This window comes from Mustela lutreola, chromosome 8, assembly GCF_030435805.1.
Source record: "Mustela lutreola isolate mMusLut2 chromosome 8, mMusLut2.pri, whole genome shotgun sequence".
Classification (NCBI taxonomy): Eukaryota; Metazoa; Chordata; class Mammalia; order Carnivora; family Mustelidae; genus Mustela; species Mustela lutreola.
In genome coordinates this window covers 93,314,699-93,331,212 of record NC_081297.1, presented here as the reverse complement: position 1 = coordinate 93,331,212, position 16,514 = coordinate 93,314,699, and the positions used below count along the sequence as shown (strand labels likewise).

Here is a 16,514-nt window from a genome sequence, read left to right as displayed (position 1 = left end):
GGGCCACTGGATAATCCACACACCATTAGCTTCAATAGTCTCATCTGTAAAATGGGGGAAATATCTGTGAAAATCATTTTCCAGGATTACTGCCTAAATGAATTCGTTATTAAAGCACTTTTTAAAGAAAATGGTATCAATGAAAATTAACAGTATTGAGCATTCTTCATTTCAGGTCTTTTAATAATAAAAGCTTATACAACTGACAAAGTCAATAAAGTAAAAGTAACCTTTTCTGGCTATCCAATAATTTACACATGGTTTAAAACAAGCTTTCCCTGTTAATTAGTGTCAGTTCATAGAGCTCTGGAAAAATACACAATCTTTAAGAAAAAGATTCATGTTCTATGCAATTAATAACCTCTCAATCTCTCCAAAGCCAGTATGATAATCTTGAAGGAAAATAATTCTCTTTATCTCTTAAAATTTAAAACTTAGTTTTAACCATATTCAGTAAGATTCTCATTGTGTACCAGCAATGGTAGTTCCTTAAAACACAATTTTTAAACACTTGCTTCTTTTCTACCCATAACACAGATACTGTATTTACATATTATCAGTAACACAGAGGATATCTTGGTGCAGAACATTTATTTATTTATTTCACGAAACACTCAAAGTTTAGGTCAGTGGGAAATAATTTTAATCAAAGAATTGTACATTTTCTTCCCACGTATCTTGCTTTGTATTAGGAAATGACACTGCGATCCATTTCACTAAAATATTACAAAATATTTACAAGAAAATATTAAAATAACTCAAACACAAAAGGCAAGATGAGATAAAATAAACTGTTTTTTTTTTCAGAAATCTCTACTCCAGTGCCCACTGCACACAAGAAGAGAATCAAAACAAGTAACAAAGATCCCCTGATCACAAGTTTCCAAAGAATTGGAGAAGGGGAACAAATGGGATGAACACGGTGGTATGAAAGGGAATGGATATTAGCAGCACTGCTTCAATAACCAATCTATTCTGAATGAAATAATCCTCTCTTATATGCAATAAATTCTGAACAAGGCTAAACTTTAGGATATTCCTTGAACTCAAATTTAAAAATACCCTGACAGTGAAAGTCGCTCTTTCACAAAGTTTAGAAAGAGCCTCTTTCCCCATGAACCACTGATATGAACAGAAACCTGCTCTGGCATTAAAAGCTGTTACAGGAGCCCTTCCATCTCTTTCATGAAAGCTTCATAAACATCATCCTTAGTCTGCACTGAGACAGGAACAGATGGACCAGACTTGGGAGCTGCTTTGGCAAGAGGCACAGCAGAATCATCCTCTGACTTTCTTTGGGGAGCAGCAGTGGCCCCTTTATTCTCCCGACGTACCCTCAATGCAGTGGGCACGAATCGAGTGATCTCTGCCTTGGGATTAGTGATCTGTGGCTTGGCACTGATGGTTGCTGTTGCTTTCTTCTCAATGGTGGCTGCACTTGTATCATCCGCCTTGGGTCGCTGAATCAAGTTGGGTGGAGCACTTAAAACCCCTGGGTTCGGCAACGGAGCTGGTGGGAAAAGCCCAGGTGGGGCAGGTCCAAGTGGAGGCACCAAAGGTGGGCGCATCATGCCGGGACGAGGTGGAGGGATACCTAAATGAAGGAGAACACGGGCAGATGAAGACTACGAGGATAAATTGTAACTATTATAAAGGATGTGAAAAACAGGTTGACAATTTTTTAAAAATTGGCAATTGACAGAAAATAAGCTAAAACCATGCTGCTTATTACTATCTGAAACTCAGGAATATGTTTTGATACTAAGGAGTATTTTATTATGAATTAATATTCACTTTCAATCTGTACCCCTGTACTTAGGTTTTCTTCCTGAGTAATGTACTAAATAAATAGAAAGTTAAACAGGGGCGCCTGGGTGACTCAGTGGGTTAATCCTCTGCCTTCGGCTCAGATCATGATCTCAGGGTCCTGGGATTGAGCCATGCATCAGGCTCTCTGCTCAACAGGGAGCCTGCTTCCCCCCCCTTCTCTGCCTGCCTCTCTCACTACTTGTGATCTCTGTCAAATAAATAAAATGTTTAAAAAAAAAAAAAGTTAAATACAAAGCTGACAATACCAACTGTTTTCAAGTATGATTTCAAATGTGTCCAAATTCAGATCTGACAGCCCAAGACTTTAGTCTAGCTGTATAGTGCAGATACCATCAAGGTCAAGGTGGGGGGTTTGATCCTCCTGCATTATTTACTGATTTCTACACCATTCCTCCCCTGAAAAAGGTAACCCAACAGGCAGGAAATGGAATTTTAACCATTAGGGGACATGAATATAACTAATCATAGTATGTTACCACTACTGGAAAAGAATTCATAACCTTTGATGATTCAGACATACCATTGTCATTTACCCAAAACTGCAGATTTAATTTTCTTCAAATGCCACTTTTTAAGTCCAAATATAAAATACTAAATTTCACTGAACTTAAGATACTACTGCTTATACAGACTCATAATTATTCCAGATACCATTAAAAGTCCAAGCTGGGCAGTTTAGGAGGAGGTTTTCACATTAAACTGGGACAGTGTAATGAACTGGAAATACACCTACCACATGTAATAAGAGCACAAGGTAATCTGCCTTTTATTTTCAAACTTTAACTCTGTACTCATGCAAATATATGGAAATATGTGGAATAACTTCACAATTGCTTTCCCCCTCCCCAAACACTCTATTCAAATGGCAAATTTTATCCAAGGTGGTCTCTGCCTGGGAAAAGTCCCTCACAGGACAGGCAGAATCCAGTGCATATACCCTGTGGAAGAACTCAACTTCAACCTAGGCCAAAAGCAATTAAAAAACATCATTTTAGGATACCCCTTGATTTTAGGAAACTAAAATGTGAAAATATGTCTTAGAGCAGATGAAATATATAGTGGTCAAGTTTTTGTACTAAAAATCAAAAGGTTCACCTGGAGGAGCAGGGGGAGGTAGCCTTGGTGGCGGTCCCCGAGGAGGAGGGCCAGGAGGCAGACCTGGAGGTGGCCCTGGGGGAGGGCCGGGGGGTCGGCCTGGTGGTGGGCCTGGAGGCAAAAGTCGGGGTAAAGGCCCTCGGAGTCCTGGCATTCCAGGTGGTCTCAGGAATGGAGGAGCTCCTGAAAAGAATAAAATGACAAATTAAGAGACATACATAGGAAGTCATAACTTGATATAAAGGTAATTCAAGTGTGGCCTGACTTGGCAACTTGAAATCAGGTAACATCAAAAACTGATCAAAACGTAGGTGGAAAAAGAATTCATTCAACAAATATCTGAGCACCAGAGACCTGGAACTGGATTTGTTACAGATCATTTCTCTTTATTTGCCAGTACTGACAAAAAGCATAGCTGCTGCTGCTGCTTTTTTTTTTAATAGCTCAGCTCAGCTGGGCTAGGAACTGTATAAAGAAAATAATTCTTAAACGGGCTCTTAAAAGCTGAAAATGGAATATAAAGCAGGGTGCTTTAAGGATTCCCCCTGAAACACCGGAAGACATAGCAAGGATGACTGAAGATGACTTAAGAATGGTAATGTGCTTCTGCAAGACCAATCAGAAAATGATGAACTCAAGTGAGGAAAATCTAACTTGACAACTATAGGATGAAAGACTATAAAAGTTCAAATTTCAAGTAACCTTTTCATTCTTACATGCCAAAGATTATATTAATACTGATTCCTTTTGTTTCTAAAGACCGACATCCAACAATTCCCAACTGAAGAAGGATGCCTGTTAGTATTTACTGTGCCCTAGTCCCATTAGCCATCAATTTAGAATTGGGTCATCTTGTCATATTAAAAAACAGTACTAAAGAAAACACCAGTTTCATATCCAGTTTCTGCCCGTTAACCTCAACTACATGACCCTGAAATGAGAAGAGCTTTGGAGAAAAAGATGGCTGTCAGAAGTACTATGAACTGTGAACAGTGCTGTAGGAAAAAATGAACTTATTTCCTTTATCTCTTCGTGACTTGTACTAGGATTAGAAAAAACATCGATACCAATGATGTATATTTTTGGAATGAATTCATCACTCTGATCACAGGTAGACTTGGTTATTTCCTCACAATGTAGCAGTGCTGACTTACCGGGAGGTGGTCCAGGAGGAAGGCCAGTGGGAGGTCCAGGAGGCCGTAAGGGTGGAGCCGGGGGTGGTCCAAGAGGAGGTGGTCCCGGCATGGGAGGTGCTTGAATCTGAGAAGGAGGAACAGACTGTGGGGGGGCTTGCTGCTGTGAAGAAGCAGTAGATGTGCCATCAGAAAGAGCTTCCTCTTTATGCTGTTTTTGTGATTGCTTTTCTGCTTCAGAATCATCAGAATCATCTTCGTCGTCATCCTCTGAAAATTCTTCTACTTCTCGTCCCTCCTCGGGGATTTCCTGACCTAAGAGAAATATTAAACCAGGTAAATGGAGTTGATTCATTTTTTACAGCCCACAAAATAGTGATGCCTGAAGACATGTGCTCAATTAAGTGCTTCCTTAAAATGAACAACTGAAGAGCCTTCTTCAATAAACTACTTGGATGTGGAGCAATCAAACAATATTCTACTCATCTGTGCTAGTGGAGCACAGTGAAACAAGCTCAGGCTTTAGAACAAGGACCAGGATTTAAATGCCAGTTTAACCACTTATTAGCTGGGTAACTTTGGCAGCTTAGTCTCCAAATGTCTCCAAACCATAATTTCTGTAAAATAAGGATTTATTACTCACTTCAGGGTTGCTGATATACTAAATGGGAAAATGTACACAAAGGAACTGGCAGGAAGAAATACTTGAAAGGTGATTCGATTACTCTTCTGTCTCACCTGCCATTCGAAGCATCATGGCTTGAAGAGGAGTCAGCTCCTTCATGTTCTTCTTTTTCTTCCTTGATTTTCCAGGCATATCTGCAAACCTTACACTCAGACCTAAAGGGTGGAAGGAGAGAATGGGGTGGATTAGGAACAAGAAAATTCAGCAAATGCACACTATATAATACTAGAAAGCAACAGATAGGACTGCTGCCCACTATTTGGCAGAAATTAAGTGTTGGAAAGAGTCAGCCATATAAAAGATAGTCTAAGAAGTGCCAACTGGTTGGTAAACTGCTATTGTGATTTAAGATCTGTAAAATTTAAAGAATACTATTAATAATTTTATGCCAGTTAAACTGGAACACCCAGATAAAATAATAAAACATTTAGAGAAATATAAACCACAAAAATTAGCCATAGAAGTGATAAAACCAGAACATATAGAATTGAAATGGTAGTTAGAAATCTATTTTTATCCTGGCCCAAATAATTTTATAAGGAAATTCAGCCAAACATTAAATAGAAATTTCCTGTAAAAAGGCACAGAAAAGATGGAATGCAATCTAGAACTAATGAAGCCAGCACAGCCTTGATTCTAAAACTAACCTACTGTAAAATACAGTTGACTGTTGAACATGGGTTTGAACTGAGGGGGGACCACTTACACATGGGTTTTTGTGATAAATATAGTATAGTACCGTGACTGTATTTCCTTATAAATTTTCAACATCATTTTCTTTTCCCTAGCGAAGTTCACTGCAAGAATGCAGTATATAATACATGCAACATACAAAACGTGTGTTAATCGACAGTTCATCTTAACAGTAAAACTTCTGGTCAACAATAGGCTATTAGTAGTTAAGTTCTGGGGAATTTGAAAGTTATGCATGGATTTTTGATTGTGTAGAAGGTTGGTGCTCCTAACCCCTGTGTTGTTCAAGGGCCAATTTTATAACCATATTGAATCCAACAGTGTTTTAAAAGAAAAACACATCATAAACATTTAGGGTTGGTCCCAGAAATGTAAGATAAGGTTGAACAATAGAAAAGCCATGAATACAGCTCACTATAATAAAGAACTTAAAGAAAAACCGTAACAGCTCTGAACAGACACTTAAACATATTTACAACAAAAAAAACTTAGCAAACTAAGACTGGAAGGGACCTTTTTTTTAACCCGATAAATGAAGCTATCCGCTTTTAAACATTATACTAAATGGTGCAGTATCAGGAGCAGTCTTAGTTGGTAAACATTTACAAAGTTCCACGTGGGCAGGGCTTTAGTTTTCTTTACTTTGTACCCTTTGTCTAGGAAAATTCCTTGCACATAGTAAAAACTCAGTGTAAATATTAGATAAATTGTCAAATCCTAGTAGGAGAGCCACATTAAGCACATGTACATTGGTGAGTACACGTAAGTAAAACAAGGTGGCAGAAAAAGAGAAAAATGAGGCAAAGGATCACACAATGCCAGAGAAAAATGAAGCTGCTGTGGCTTTAAGGACTTTCTTTTTTTAGTACTGGCTTCTACGTAAGTCCTAGATAATTCTTTATTACTAGCTCTATGCACCCTGTTAAGATAGCTTTTGGTTTGCAACCATGACTCTTTTTTTAAGATTTTATTTTTTTATTTGAGAGAGAGACAGACCAAAAGCAGGAAGGAGGAGAAGCAGCTCCCCCCAGAGCAGGGAGCCCAAAATGGAGCTTCATCCCAGGACCCTGGGATCATGACCTGAGCCAAGGCAGACACTTAACCAACTGACCCACTGAGGTGCCCCTGAAACCATGGCTCTTAAGAAATATCAGGACAGGGGCACCTGGGTGGCTCAGTGGGTTAAAGCCTCTGCCTTCGGCTCGGGTCGTGATCCCGGGGTCCTGGGATCAAGCCCCGCATCGGGCTCTCTGCTCAGCGGGGAGCCTGCTTCCTCCTCTCTCTCTCTCTGCCTGCCTCTCTGCCTCCTTGTGATCTCTGTCAAATAAATAAATAAATCTTAAAAAAAAAAAAAAAAGTATCAGGACAAAGATTTGTCATCATTACAAATATGAACCACCACATAAATATAGTGGTGCACACTACAAAACCAATTTATTTCTTTTTTTTTAAAAAAATCTTATTTATTTTAGAGACAGAGAAAGCACAAACATACATGCACAAGCAGGGAGGACAGAGGAAGAGGAACACTGCATTGAGGGCAGAGCCCAATGCAGGGCTTGACCCCACAACCTTGAGATCATGACCTGAGCTGAAATCAAGAGTTGAGACACTCAACCCACTGAGACACCCAGGCACCCTTACAAGAACAATCTTAAAAGAAACTCAAGACTTAAAAGACTACCAAGGTGTGACACATCATGTATTTTGTACTGTTCAGTATCTATCACGACTCTTAAAAATTTTCTTGATGAATGTCATAATGACTTTTTAAAAGTACAAGTAACTCAGTCTGATCTTATAATAATCAAATGGACATACATCATACATTATGGATGCTTCCACTCACAGGTGTAGCTAAATTATAATTATGGTCTGGGCTGATGTGAGACACAATGAACGCAGAAAATTTAAATGGCTTCAAATGTAAATAAGCAGACTTATCAAAAAACAATAATGTGACGATGGCTTTCTCAATATGGTTATGTGGTTATTCTCCTTTTTTCTTATCCAAACCCACAAATGTCCACCAAGTATTACATGTCCGGAACTTTTAAAGACTTTTGATGTAAGAATGAATAGAGCTCAAAATTACTTTCAAAGATGCATTAATAAATCAGGACCCTCAACTTGTGTGCTACTTATGGATCAAGCCATGGTACTTTCATTTGCACATACCTGACTTTTTTTCTTCATTGTTGTCTCTCTCGTTATCATCACGGTGCACAAATTCATCCCCTTCACTTTCTCCATCTGATCGGTCAGTGTCGCTGTCATCAGTACTGTCATCATGCTTATCTTGATCCATGTCCTCAGGATACCCGTCATCTTCACTGGTGCTGGAAACATCATCATCATGGCCCCGTTGAGCTGAGAAGGAGAAGGGATCAGGAAACAAAGATGATTGGACCCTGCTCTATATGGTATACCAAAGCAGAGAGAACTGTGCTATTTAACTTCATTATGTAAAATGATTCTGTATATGACAGTTCTTCACACAGTCTGACAATAGTATTTCCATTTGGTAACAATTTTTTAAAAATCTGCTCTAAAAAAAAAAAAAAAGCCTAATTTAAAACACAATAAACACTTCTGTACTTCCTCATGTATGCTGCTTTTACTTGGGTGAATTCTATGATTTATCCATCTTGTTAGTATGTACATGTAAGCCTCATTTATTTCCCAAGTTCTGAGGACAGTGAACCAGATGTTAAACAGGGCAAACAAAAAAAAAGGACACTGGAAAGGTCACAAGAGCAAAAGGAACAGTCACTCCTTACCAAGTTCCGGACTATATAACATGTCTTCATCCCGCCTACGAGGGGGAAGATCTAGGGCAAAGCCCACTTTACGGCCATACATTTGCAAGACTTGAGGAGGTGGTGGACCCGGGGGAGGACCAGGAGGTTTTCTGCCAGGGGGCAAACGTGGCACACCATGTCCAAGAAGAGGAAGTATAGAAACTGCCCGTGTTGGAGGTCTGAAAGAAAATTCCACAATAATCACATTTACAGTAATGAGGTATTTATTTCCTCTTCTAAAATATTTTCAAGGGATTTCTTACTCTACATTTACTCAAGTAAGGCACTGCTTATGTTCACACTGCCTTTTAATTCCCACTGCAATAATTTTGGCACTGGACAGTTAAAAGGTACTTTTAAGAAGTGCTATTTAATTATGCTACCGCTTCCTTACCCATAGGCTGAAGTCTTTTTAAGGATGGAGGGTGGCTGGGCACCAGGAAGTGGAATGTCCTGGATCAAGATGTTGGAAGGAGCATGTGGCATATCTGGCAAGGGAATGCTCTCCACTTCCACATGCTGAGCATTCTGAAACAGAGAAAAAAGTTCAATAGTATCAGTGCATCAAAAGTATCAGTGCAATCCACAAACTCAACACTAAAAATTCAGTATCTGCTGCTTTATAACCTGGATTTGCTTCCCACCTAACACTAGTATCAGGGAAAAACAATCCAAAGTCGGTCAATGAATGGAAAAAATTCCTATCACCTTTAAAAGAAACAAAACTCCGCTGTTTTTCTCCCATCATTAACTTTTCCTTTTGGGTTATGGTTTGAAATAGCTGTTTATAGAAATCCCAACTGTTAAAAGTGTCTAGGACCAACGCCACTCTATTAAATATCCTGGATGATAAACAGCATTTATCAACTGACTTAGAAATAGTATATATTCAGTAGTAGAGCTTGGGTTTCTAAGATTAGTCTGCTGAATTTCTGCCACATACTAGCTGTATGACTAAGCAAGTTCCTTAGTTTCCTTATCTGTAAAATGGGACCTATACTACTTACCTTGCAAAAAATGATACAACTAGGTTGAGATCACAAACAGGCAGAGGCAGGCAGAGAGAGAGGGGGAAGTAGGCTCCCCGCTGGGCAGAAAGCCTGATGCGGGGCTCCATCCTAGGACCCTGAGATCATGACCTGAGCCGAAGGTAGAGGCTTAACCCACTGAGCCATCCAGGTGCCCCTAAATTCTGTTTTGACAAATGCATACAGTTTACACTTCTCAATCAATCCCCAAAACAATCCCAAAGCAAATACTTTTACAAACAGTTTCATCTGGGGTGCTTGGGTGGCTCAGTGGGTTGAGCCTCTGCCTTTGGCTTGGGCCATGGTCTCAGGGTCCTGGGATTGGGCCCCTCATCAGGGTCTTTGCTCAGCCGGGAACCTGCTTCCCCCTCTCCCTCTGCCTTCCTGCTTGTGAACTCTCTATCAAATAAATAAAAATCTTTTAAAAACAACAAACCAAATGCTTTCATCTATAGTTCTGCCTGTTCTAGAATTTCATACAAATGGAATCCTAACTATGAAAGAAGTTCAACATGCTTTGAGATTTATGTTAAAATTTTTTTTTCTTAATCCCATGCTGTTTTGAGTATTAGTAGAGCATTCCTTTTCATTGTTGAGTACATATAATTTTACAAATATACTAGTTTGTCTATTCATTATCCTACTAATGGACATCTAGGCTATTTCCAGTTTTTGGCTATTACTGTGTTGGCAGATGGATTAATTGCTCTTGTAAGTATGTAACATTAAATTTGCTGGTTCATGGGATAGGTTTAGTTTGACAAGAAACTGCCAAGAGGAAGAAGTTTATCATGACCAGTTCTCCCATTAACAATTTTAAAAGCAAATCTAAATGTAACATTTTAGTTTATCTCTCCAGTTAATCAAGAAACTTGATTACCTTGACAGCATCAAAATATTGGCTAAGTTGTGCCCTTTTCTGTTCATATTCTACTTCTAGCTTTCTCAGTTCTTTGTAAATATCTGGATTCTCTTTTTCATAGAGTCGTAGGATACGTTCAAAGGTTTCACGCAGCTTTTTACGCTTGTCTTTTAGCACCTTCTCGTTTAACTGTGGTTGCTGCACCGGGTTAAACTCTGTGAGAAAAGAGCAGATATTGAAATCCAACACAAAAAGTCACTTCATTTAGGTTATCAGCTCTATCATTTTATAAAATCTCCTTATACACTAAAACTTCTAAAAAGGCTTTAGACTAGGTATACACTTTTAAAGTTGTATTAAAAAGAAGTGCAATGGATATTTATTGATACTCCACCCTTTTAAAAATAAGACATTAATTTTACTTTCTTTTCTAAAAAAAGTCTAACATTACCTAATTCATTTTTATCATCACTGTAATAAAAATCAATCTTCATTCCTTTACGCTAACAACTTGGTATTGTGAGGCTTCAGTCAGACCTGTCATTTAATTCTGAGATCTTACGCATTTGAATTCTGTAATCTTTAGCTTCTTCATCTGGGAACTGAAGACTGAACGTGACCACAAAATATCCAGTGGTGTCTAGCTCACCACTTTTAATTATTTTTTATAACAAACTGCTGTTCTCTAACTACCATACAATCTTTTCTTTTTCCATGTGTTCAACATGGGGCTTAATTTCAGGTCTTTTGCCCCAAAAGGGATTGCTAGCACAACACTCCCACAAGCTCGCCTGGTCAATTATACCTTCTTCCCTACATTTCCCTCCCCAGTGACAGACTCAGAGATCAACTGGCGCATGATCCAAATTGAAACTAGATCCTTTCCTGAGACTTTAAATGTGGATATAAGAATGAAGCTTATAGGAGGAAGAAAATATACCTCAAGCTTGACCTTGTTTCGCACTAATTCTTTACCCATTTTCCACTTCCAATACCAAGAAGTTCATTAGTAATATGCTGAATGAAGCTAATAAGAGTTCAGACCAGACAGATGAACAGTCTTAATAATGATACTCATGCTTGCTAGGAGAGTTTTCCTCTGGGATTTGCCAATTATGGGAGTCAATGTATGTTTGTTTGTTTTTTTTTTTTTTTGCCTTAACTAGTTTGTTTCATAAATTGTATAAAGTTTATACATTATACATTATAATTAGAGCCCTGATGAACAGTGTTCCATTCTCCCTTTTCCTTTTTTTTTTCTTTTAACAGAAAACAAGTTTAATTATCTTCTTCCCTACCTCCTTCTACTTTGATTTATTCCAAAGGTAGTCTTACATGACATACTATTCTTAGTGTGATTAATAAAAATGTTGAATGCCTGAGTTTTAATCCCAGCTTGCCAATTCCTAATAGCATGACCATGAGGAAAGTTTCGCTCTGTGCCTGAGTTTTCTCGCCCATACCCCATGTAGGGGTAATACACCCACCTAAAAATTGTTAAAACATCTGGAAAAAAAATGGTGCTTAGCAAGATAAGAGCTCAATAAATCCCTGTTACTCCTATTATCTTCTTATAAAACCACATGAATCAATCTGAACTCATTTACTAGGTCATTTAATGTCTTGACATCCCAGGGATAACAACTGCCCATAGTAGTATTTAAACCAGAGGCAACAAATGGGATCAGTTACAGCAGAATTGGGAACGATTTGGGATCATGCAATCTGACCCAGAACTCTTGCTAGGCTAAATGCATGACTTGTGCTACATTATTTAAGAGAGCTCACTATATACTATACACTATAACCCCACACAGCTGAATTTTTTTTTTCAACCCATTTAATATATTACTGAAATCCACTGTACCTCTTTCACTTACTGATTTTTGGCAAGCCACTTAAACTGAGTAACTTCTGAAAACAAAACCTGCCAAAATCATTTCATTATGCAAAAAAAAAAAAAAAAGGGCAGAAAAATTAAAAATTCTAGTATTAAAAAATGGGTATTTATGGGTTGCGGTAAAATTTCCAGCGGCAGCATCACACAGACAATTCTCAAGCAACTCAGATGCCAGGAAAGATAACATGCAGTTATCTTGTGATTCCAGTTATGACAAAAGCAGTGATACCGAAAATGTGTATGAAGAAACTGAGTAAAATTATTCAAAGAAATGTGAAAAAAGAGAAATCCCAATATGATACATAAGATATTCTATAAAATTAGATTTTAAGTATTTCATGATTTCTTCTACCACCTTAGTGGGTCAATTGTCTTTGTCTTCGTGCTGGAAAAAGTGGGGAATTGATAAATTCATGGTAGTCTAATATTTAGATTTACATGGTAGCTGCCAACATTAAAAAAATAAAACAAAAACTCCCAGGTTTCAGTCTCCCCTCAATAACTAATTCAGGCTAAATAACGGCATTCATCTAACTCTAGAAGAGATCCCCAGAGTGCAAATGCTCCCCATCACTCAATTTTGTCTGACACTAAAACTAAATCCAAGTGTCAAATGTTTTCATGCTTTTTTCTGTTTTTCTCATGCCTATGCTGCTTTGTCATTACCTGCTTGCCTGCCTTTGTGTATCAGACTGTTAGTCCTGCTCTAAAATCTAGCCTTTTAAAATAAATTTTTACCCATTTCATCCAATTTCTCCATGTCCCGTATAATCTGCTTGGGATCCTTCATCTTCAAAACTGCAGCTCGTACCATCATGCGCTGTTTTTTGTTCTTAGGAAAAAAAAAAAGCACTATGTCAAGAAACTGGACATTTCTGAGTTTTTATTTCAATTTAAATCAAGAATCTACTGAAACTAAAGTTGAACTTATCCTTGGTTTCTGATCACTTGTTTCAATTACATAACCAAGGCTAATAATTTTTGGCTCTCAAAAAATGTTTTAAGTTTACACAAAAAGATAAACACTATTTATTATATGAACTTTCTCAGGCAGGTATTTCTTTAAATTTTGTGATATCTTAAGTAATTACTTAAAAAAAATTAAGATTTTTTTAGGGCTAAATTCTAAAATTATAAACTAAAGAAAAGTTTTGTAGGATTTGATGCTAAAAAATGAACCAGGAAAACCCAGTTAAAAACTATTAAAAATCTGCAATATTTCAGTGTGTTAAAGAATGATACTAAAAAGTAAATACTGTCTTATTCTGGGAGAACACTTTGCCACAAACTCAACGGCTACATAATGAGGAAAATGAACCCACAGAGTCATTTAGAATCACATTTTTTTCCATTCACTAATTCGCTTGCTTTTAACAAAGCAATATGCTTTAACAGAAAAAAAAATTCCTTTCGAAGATATTTATTTAACTCAGTGGGAAAGATAATCAAATATATAATGTTATGATAACCATCATGAACTTATCTGCAAAGTTATTTCGGTTAAGTTTCCAAGTATAGCATTTTGGCTTAATAAATTTTATTGTTTGTTGTGAAGAGCATGAAGTATCTTTTCTGACAAATAACTGTAAATATTGTTTGGAAATCTGCTAATCCCAAATAATAAGATGTGCCAAACATCACTTAAGACTAAGAAGATGCTTCTGAAATCTTACCTTCTTTAATTCTCTCTTCCGGGCTTCTTTTCCTTTAAGAGAGAGAGAAAATACAAAACTTTTCAAATCTTGAACACTAGCATTTTGTCCAACCTAATACAGATAACAATAATGTGGGAGGCTATCCTGTGCATTGCAGAATATTTAGCAGCATCTATGGCCTCTACCCACCAGATGCCAACAGCAACCCTTAATTATGCCAACCAAAATCTTGAGATATTTTTGTTGTAAGCTCTCAAAACTAATCTGTCCAAAATTTCAAATACAAAAAGAAAGTTTCAAGCCAATTCCACTTTGCAAGTCAATCAAATTAAAAAATGGGTCTTAGGGGCTCCTTGGTGGCTCAGTGGGTTAAAGCCTCTGCCTTCGGCTGAGGTCACAATCCCAGGGTCCTGGGATCGAGCCCCGCATCGGGCTCTCTGCTCAGCAGGGAGCCTGCTTCCTCTTCTCTTTCTGTCTGCCTCTCTGCCTACTTGTGATCTCTGTCTGTCAAATAAATAAATAAAATCTTAAAAAAAAAAAAAAAAGGGTCTTAATTTTTTTGCTTGCTTCAAGTTTTCATCATGTGCCCACAACAACACTGGATAACTTTATACAATTGACACCTAGCAATGAATGCTGACTTTATAATTAAGACGTAACAGATTCTCTAGTGTTTGCAAATTTATCACTCCTCTTGTTTATCATTCCACACTAATGGACACTTACGGGCTTGGTCTGTGGGGTTCATAAATTTTCCACTCTTGGTGGATGATGTCGATCTCCGTCCCATGTTGACAATTTGTATGGTTTACTTGTTCATTAAAACAGAAAAACAAAAAAACCTGCAAAAACAAAGAAATAGCTTCTAATATTTACAGAATTTCTTTTTTTATTTTATGAAATTTCTTTCTACCAATCTCTTGAAAAGTAACATTCCTTTGATTATTAACTTTTTTTTAAACAGATCACGACTGACTCTGAAACTAAAAAAAAAAAAAAAAAAAGTCAGAAAGTGCTTCAACAACATGGATAAACCATGAATATGAAAAGCCATTAGTCCTTTCCCTACACCCTTCCTTTCTTTACATGTAGAGTGAAAGAGGAATAAAAAGGAAATGGAAGTAGTAATGTGGGTTGAACAATAAATGTCACCCTTGTCCCTCTCTATGGTTTTTCTTCACATGTATTCACATCTGTAAGATAGTAAAAACTCATTAATTTAAGCCTACTTAATGCAAGTTTAGTTCTAATTCACATATAATTCTTGATTCTCAAGAGCTTAAAACATAACTAAAAGTGCAAATATTAAAAAAAATCAAAGTATTACATGAAGGAGTGTCCAAAAACGTCCAGATACATATTTTTCTACTAATACCTACTTGGCTCCCGATTTCTATTTTTTAATGGTATCTGAAAGGGATGACTGAGAAAAAATGCTTTGCAAGTCTAAATCTTTATTACCCGAAGATACTACTATATCACTCCTTTCTCTTATTTCAATTGTGTAACTTTTAAATACTTATTCTTCCCAACAGTAAAGTCGACAAATTTACTTCCTTTTGAAAGGAGACTTTTAAAGGGTGTGAAAGGGAAGATCATGAGGTGTAGCCCATACAATTAATTATACCTTTCCTTAACGATTTTTGTCAGAAAAGTCATTAGTTGATGCCTCTTTCAGCAAGCCTTCAAATGCCTTGATTTCTGCTAAATGCTTCGGAGTTGTTCCAGGGGCAACTAATTTATCCTGTCCAGGGTTTCCTTCTCAGAAAACCCGGGGAGTGGGGGAGAAGGGAGGCCGAAACACGACTGGTATAAACACAGGCTCTCCGGTCTTTGATGGCCCGTTACCATTTTTGCCGTCCTCTCTCAAGGACCCTCGGGCTCCTGTTTTGACCCTCTTCTCCCACAAGGGAAACAAAGGACAGAGACGGGCATTCGAGTTTCTACAGAAGACCACGGAGCCCAAGTCTGCACAAACTACTTTTTGCCCGAAAGCAAGTAACGGCAGGGAAATCGGGCGACAGAACCGAAGAGGCTGCAGCGGGTCGGGGCCCAGATCCACCAAGAGAAGCAACAAGCAGCAACTGCCGAAACCATAGCGACGGTTGACCCGGACTCGAGGTACAAGACGTCAAATCTAAAGCAACCGGTCAACGAGCACAGGTAGGAGGCGGCGCTAACCGACTCGGGAGAACAGCAGCCTAACTGCTGGAAGCCGCGCGGCCCCTGGCTCCAAGATCCCCCCCCGGTCCGTGACCGGGGAGACCCAAGCCGCGAAGAGGAGGAACCGGGCAGAGAGGGGCCTGGCGTCCCCGAGGCAACTGCGCGGGCCCGGAGCAGGGCGGGAAAAGACGAAGAAACGGAGTGAAACAGTCCTGCACACTCACACTTCTGCTGGACTCCTGGCACTGCGAGAAGCGGGGAGGGGACGATTCTCGGCCTCTTTTACGTCGTAGGGGCCTTCACCTCTGCGTGCCGGTCAGCCACCCAGCCACCGCCATCTTGAAAGCTCGCGCCCCTCCGCCATCCTTACGTCACTTCCTCTGCCTAAGAGCTCAGATCTTAAGTGTTTCTCCGCCCTGGCACCATAGAGAGTAACCAAGAACTCTCCGACCAGAGTCTCTTCCGCTGCAAATCAGTACCAATTAGTTGACTCTCCGCTAAGATCCCGCCCCCAGGGAGCGGAACCAGATTGATTGACACTTCTTTAGATCAATAGAAAGAAGAAAAACGAAGCGGGTCGGATAGGTGATTGGCTGGTGGGAAGACGGCCCGAGACAGTTTGACCCAATTTCCGGAAGTTCAATTTATAAGGCTGAATGAGAGTGACCG

At 38.6% G+C, this 16,514-nt stretch overlaps 1 protein-coding gene across 1 annotated transcript; it reads right to left on the bottom strand.

Annotated features, from left to right (window-relative positions):
- Positions 1 to 155: 155 nt before the first annotated feature.
- On the bottom strand, positions 156 to 16,224 carry WBP11 (WW domain binding protein 11). Its single transcript, XM_059185983.1, has 12 exons — positions 16,070 to 16,224; positions 14,409 to 14,524; positions 13,701 to 13,732; positions 12,766 to 12,859; positions 10,146 to 10,342; positions 8,632 to 8,765; positions 8,217 to 8,416; positions 7,615 to 7,806; positions 4,797 to 4,898; positions 4,080 to 4,373; positions 2,926 to 3,108; positions 156 to 1,594 (listed from the first exon to the last, which is right to left on the bottom strand). Exons 2-12 carry the CDS (start codon positions 14,470 to 14,472, stop codon positions 1,161 to 1,163), a joined length of 1,926 nt encoding a protein of 641 aa, XP_059041966.1. The 5' UTR covers positions 14,473 to 14,524; positions 16,070 to 16,224; the 3' UTR covers positions 156 to 1,160.
- Between the last annotated feature and the right edge of the window lie 290 nt (positions 16,225 to 16,514).

Bases quoted from the DNA above. Each gene is read 5' to 3' on its own strand.
- WBP11 (XM_059185983.1), bottom strand. From the start codon at position 14,472: ATGGGACGGAGATCGACATCATCCACCAAGAGTGGAAAATTTATGAAC. The intron at 4,899-7,614 runs GTATGTGCAAAT...TCCACCCTTTAG, and splicing joins CAATGAAGAAAAAAAGTCAG to GTCTGAGTGTAAGGTTTGCA. The intron at 4,374-4,796 runs GTGAGACAGAAG...TATTTCTCTTAG, and splicing joins CATGATGCTTCGAATGGCAG to GTCAGGAAATCCCCGAGGAG.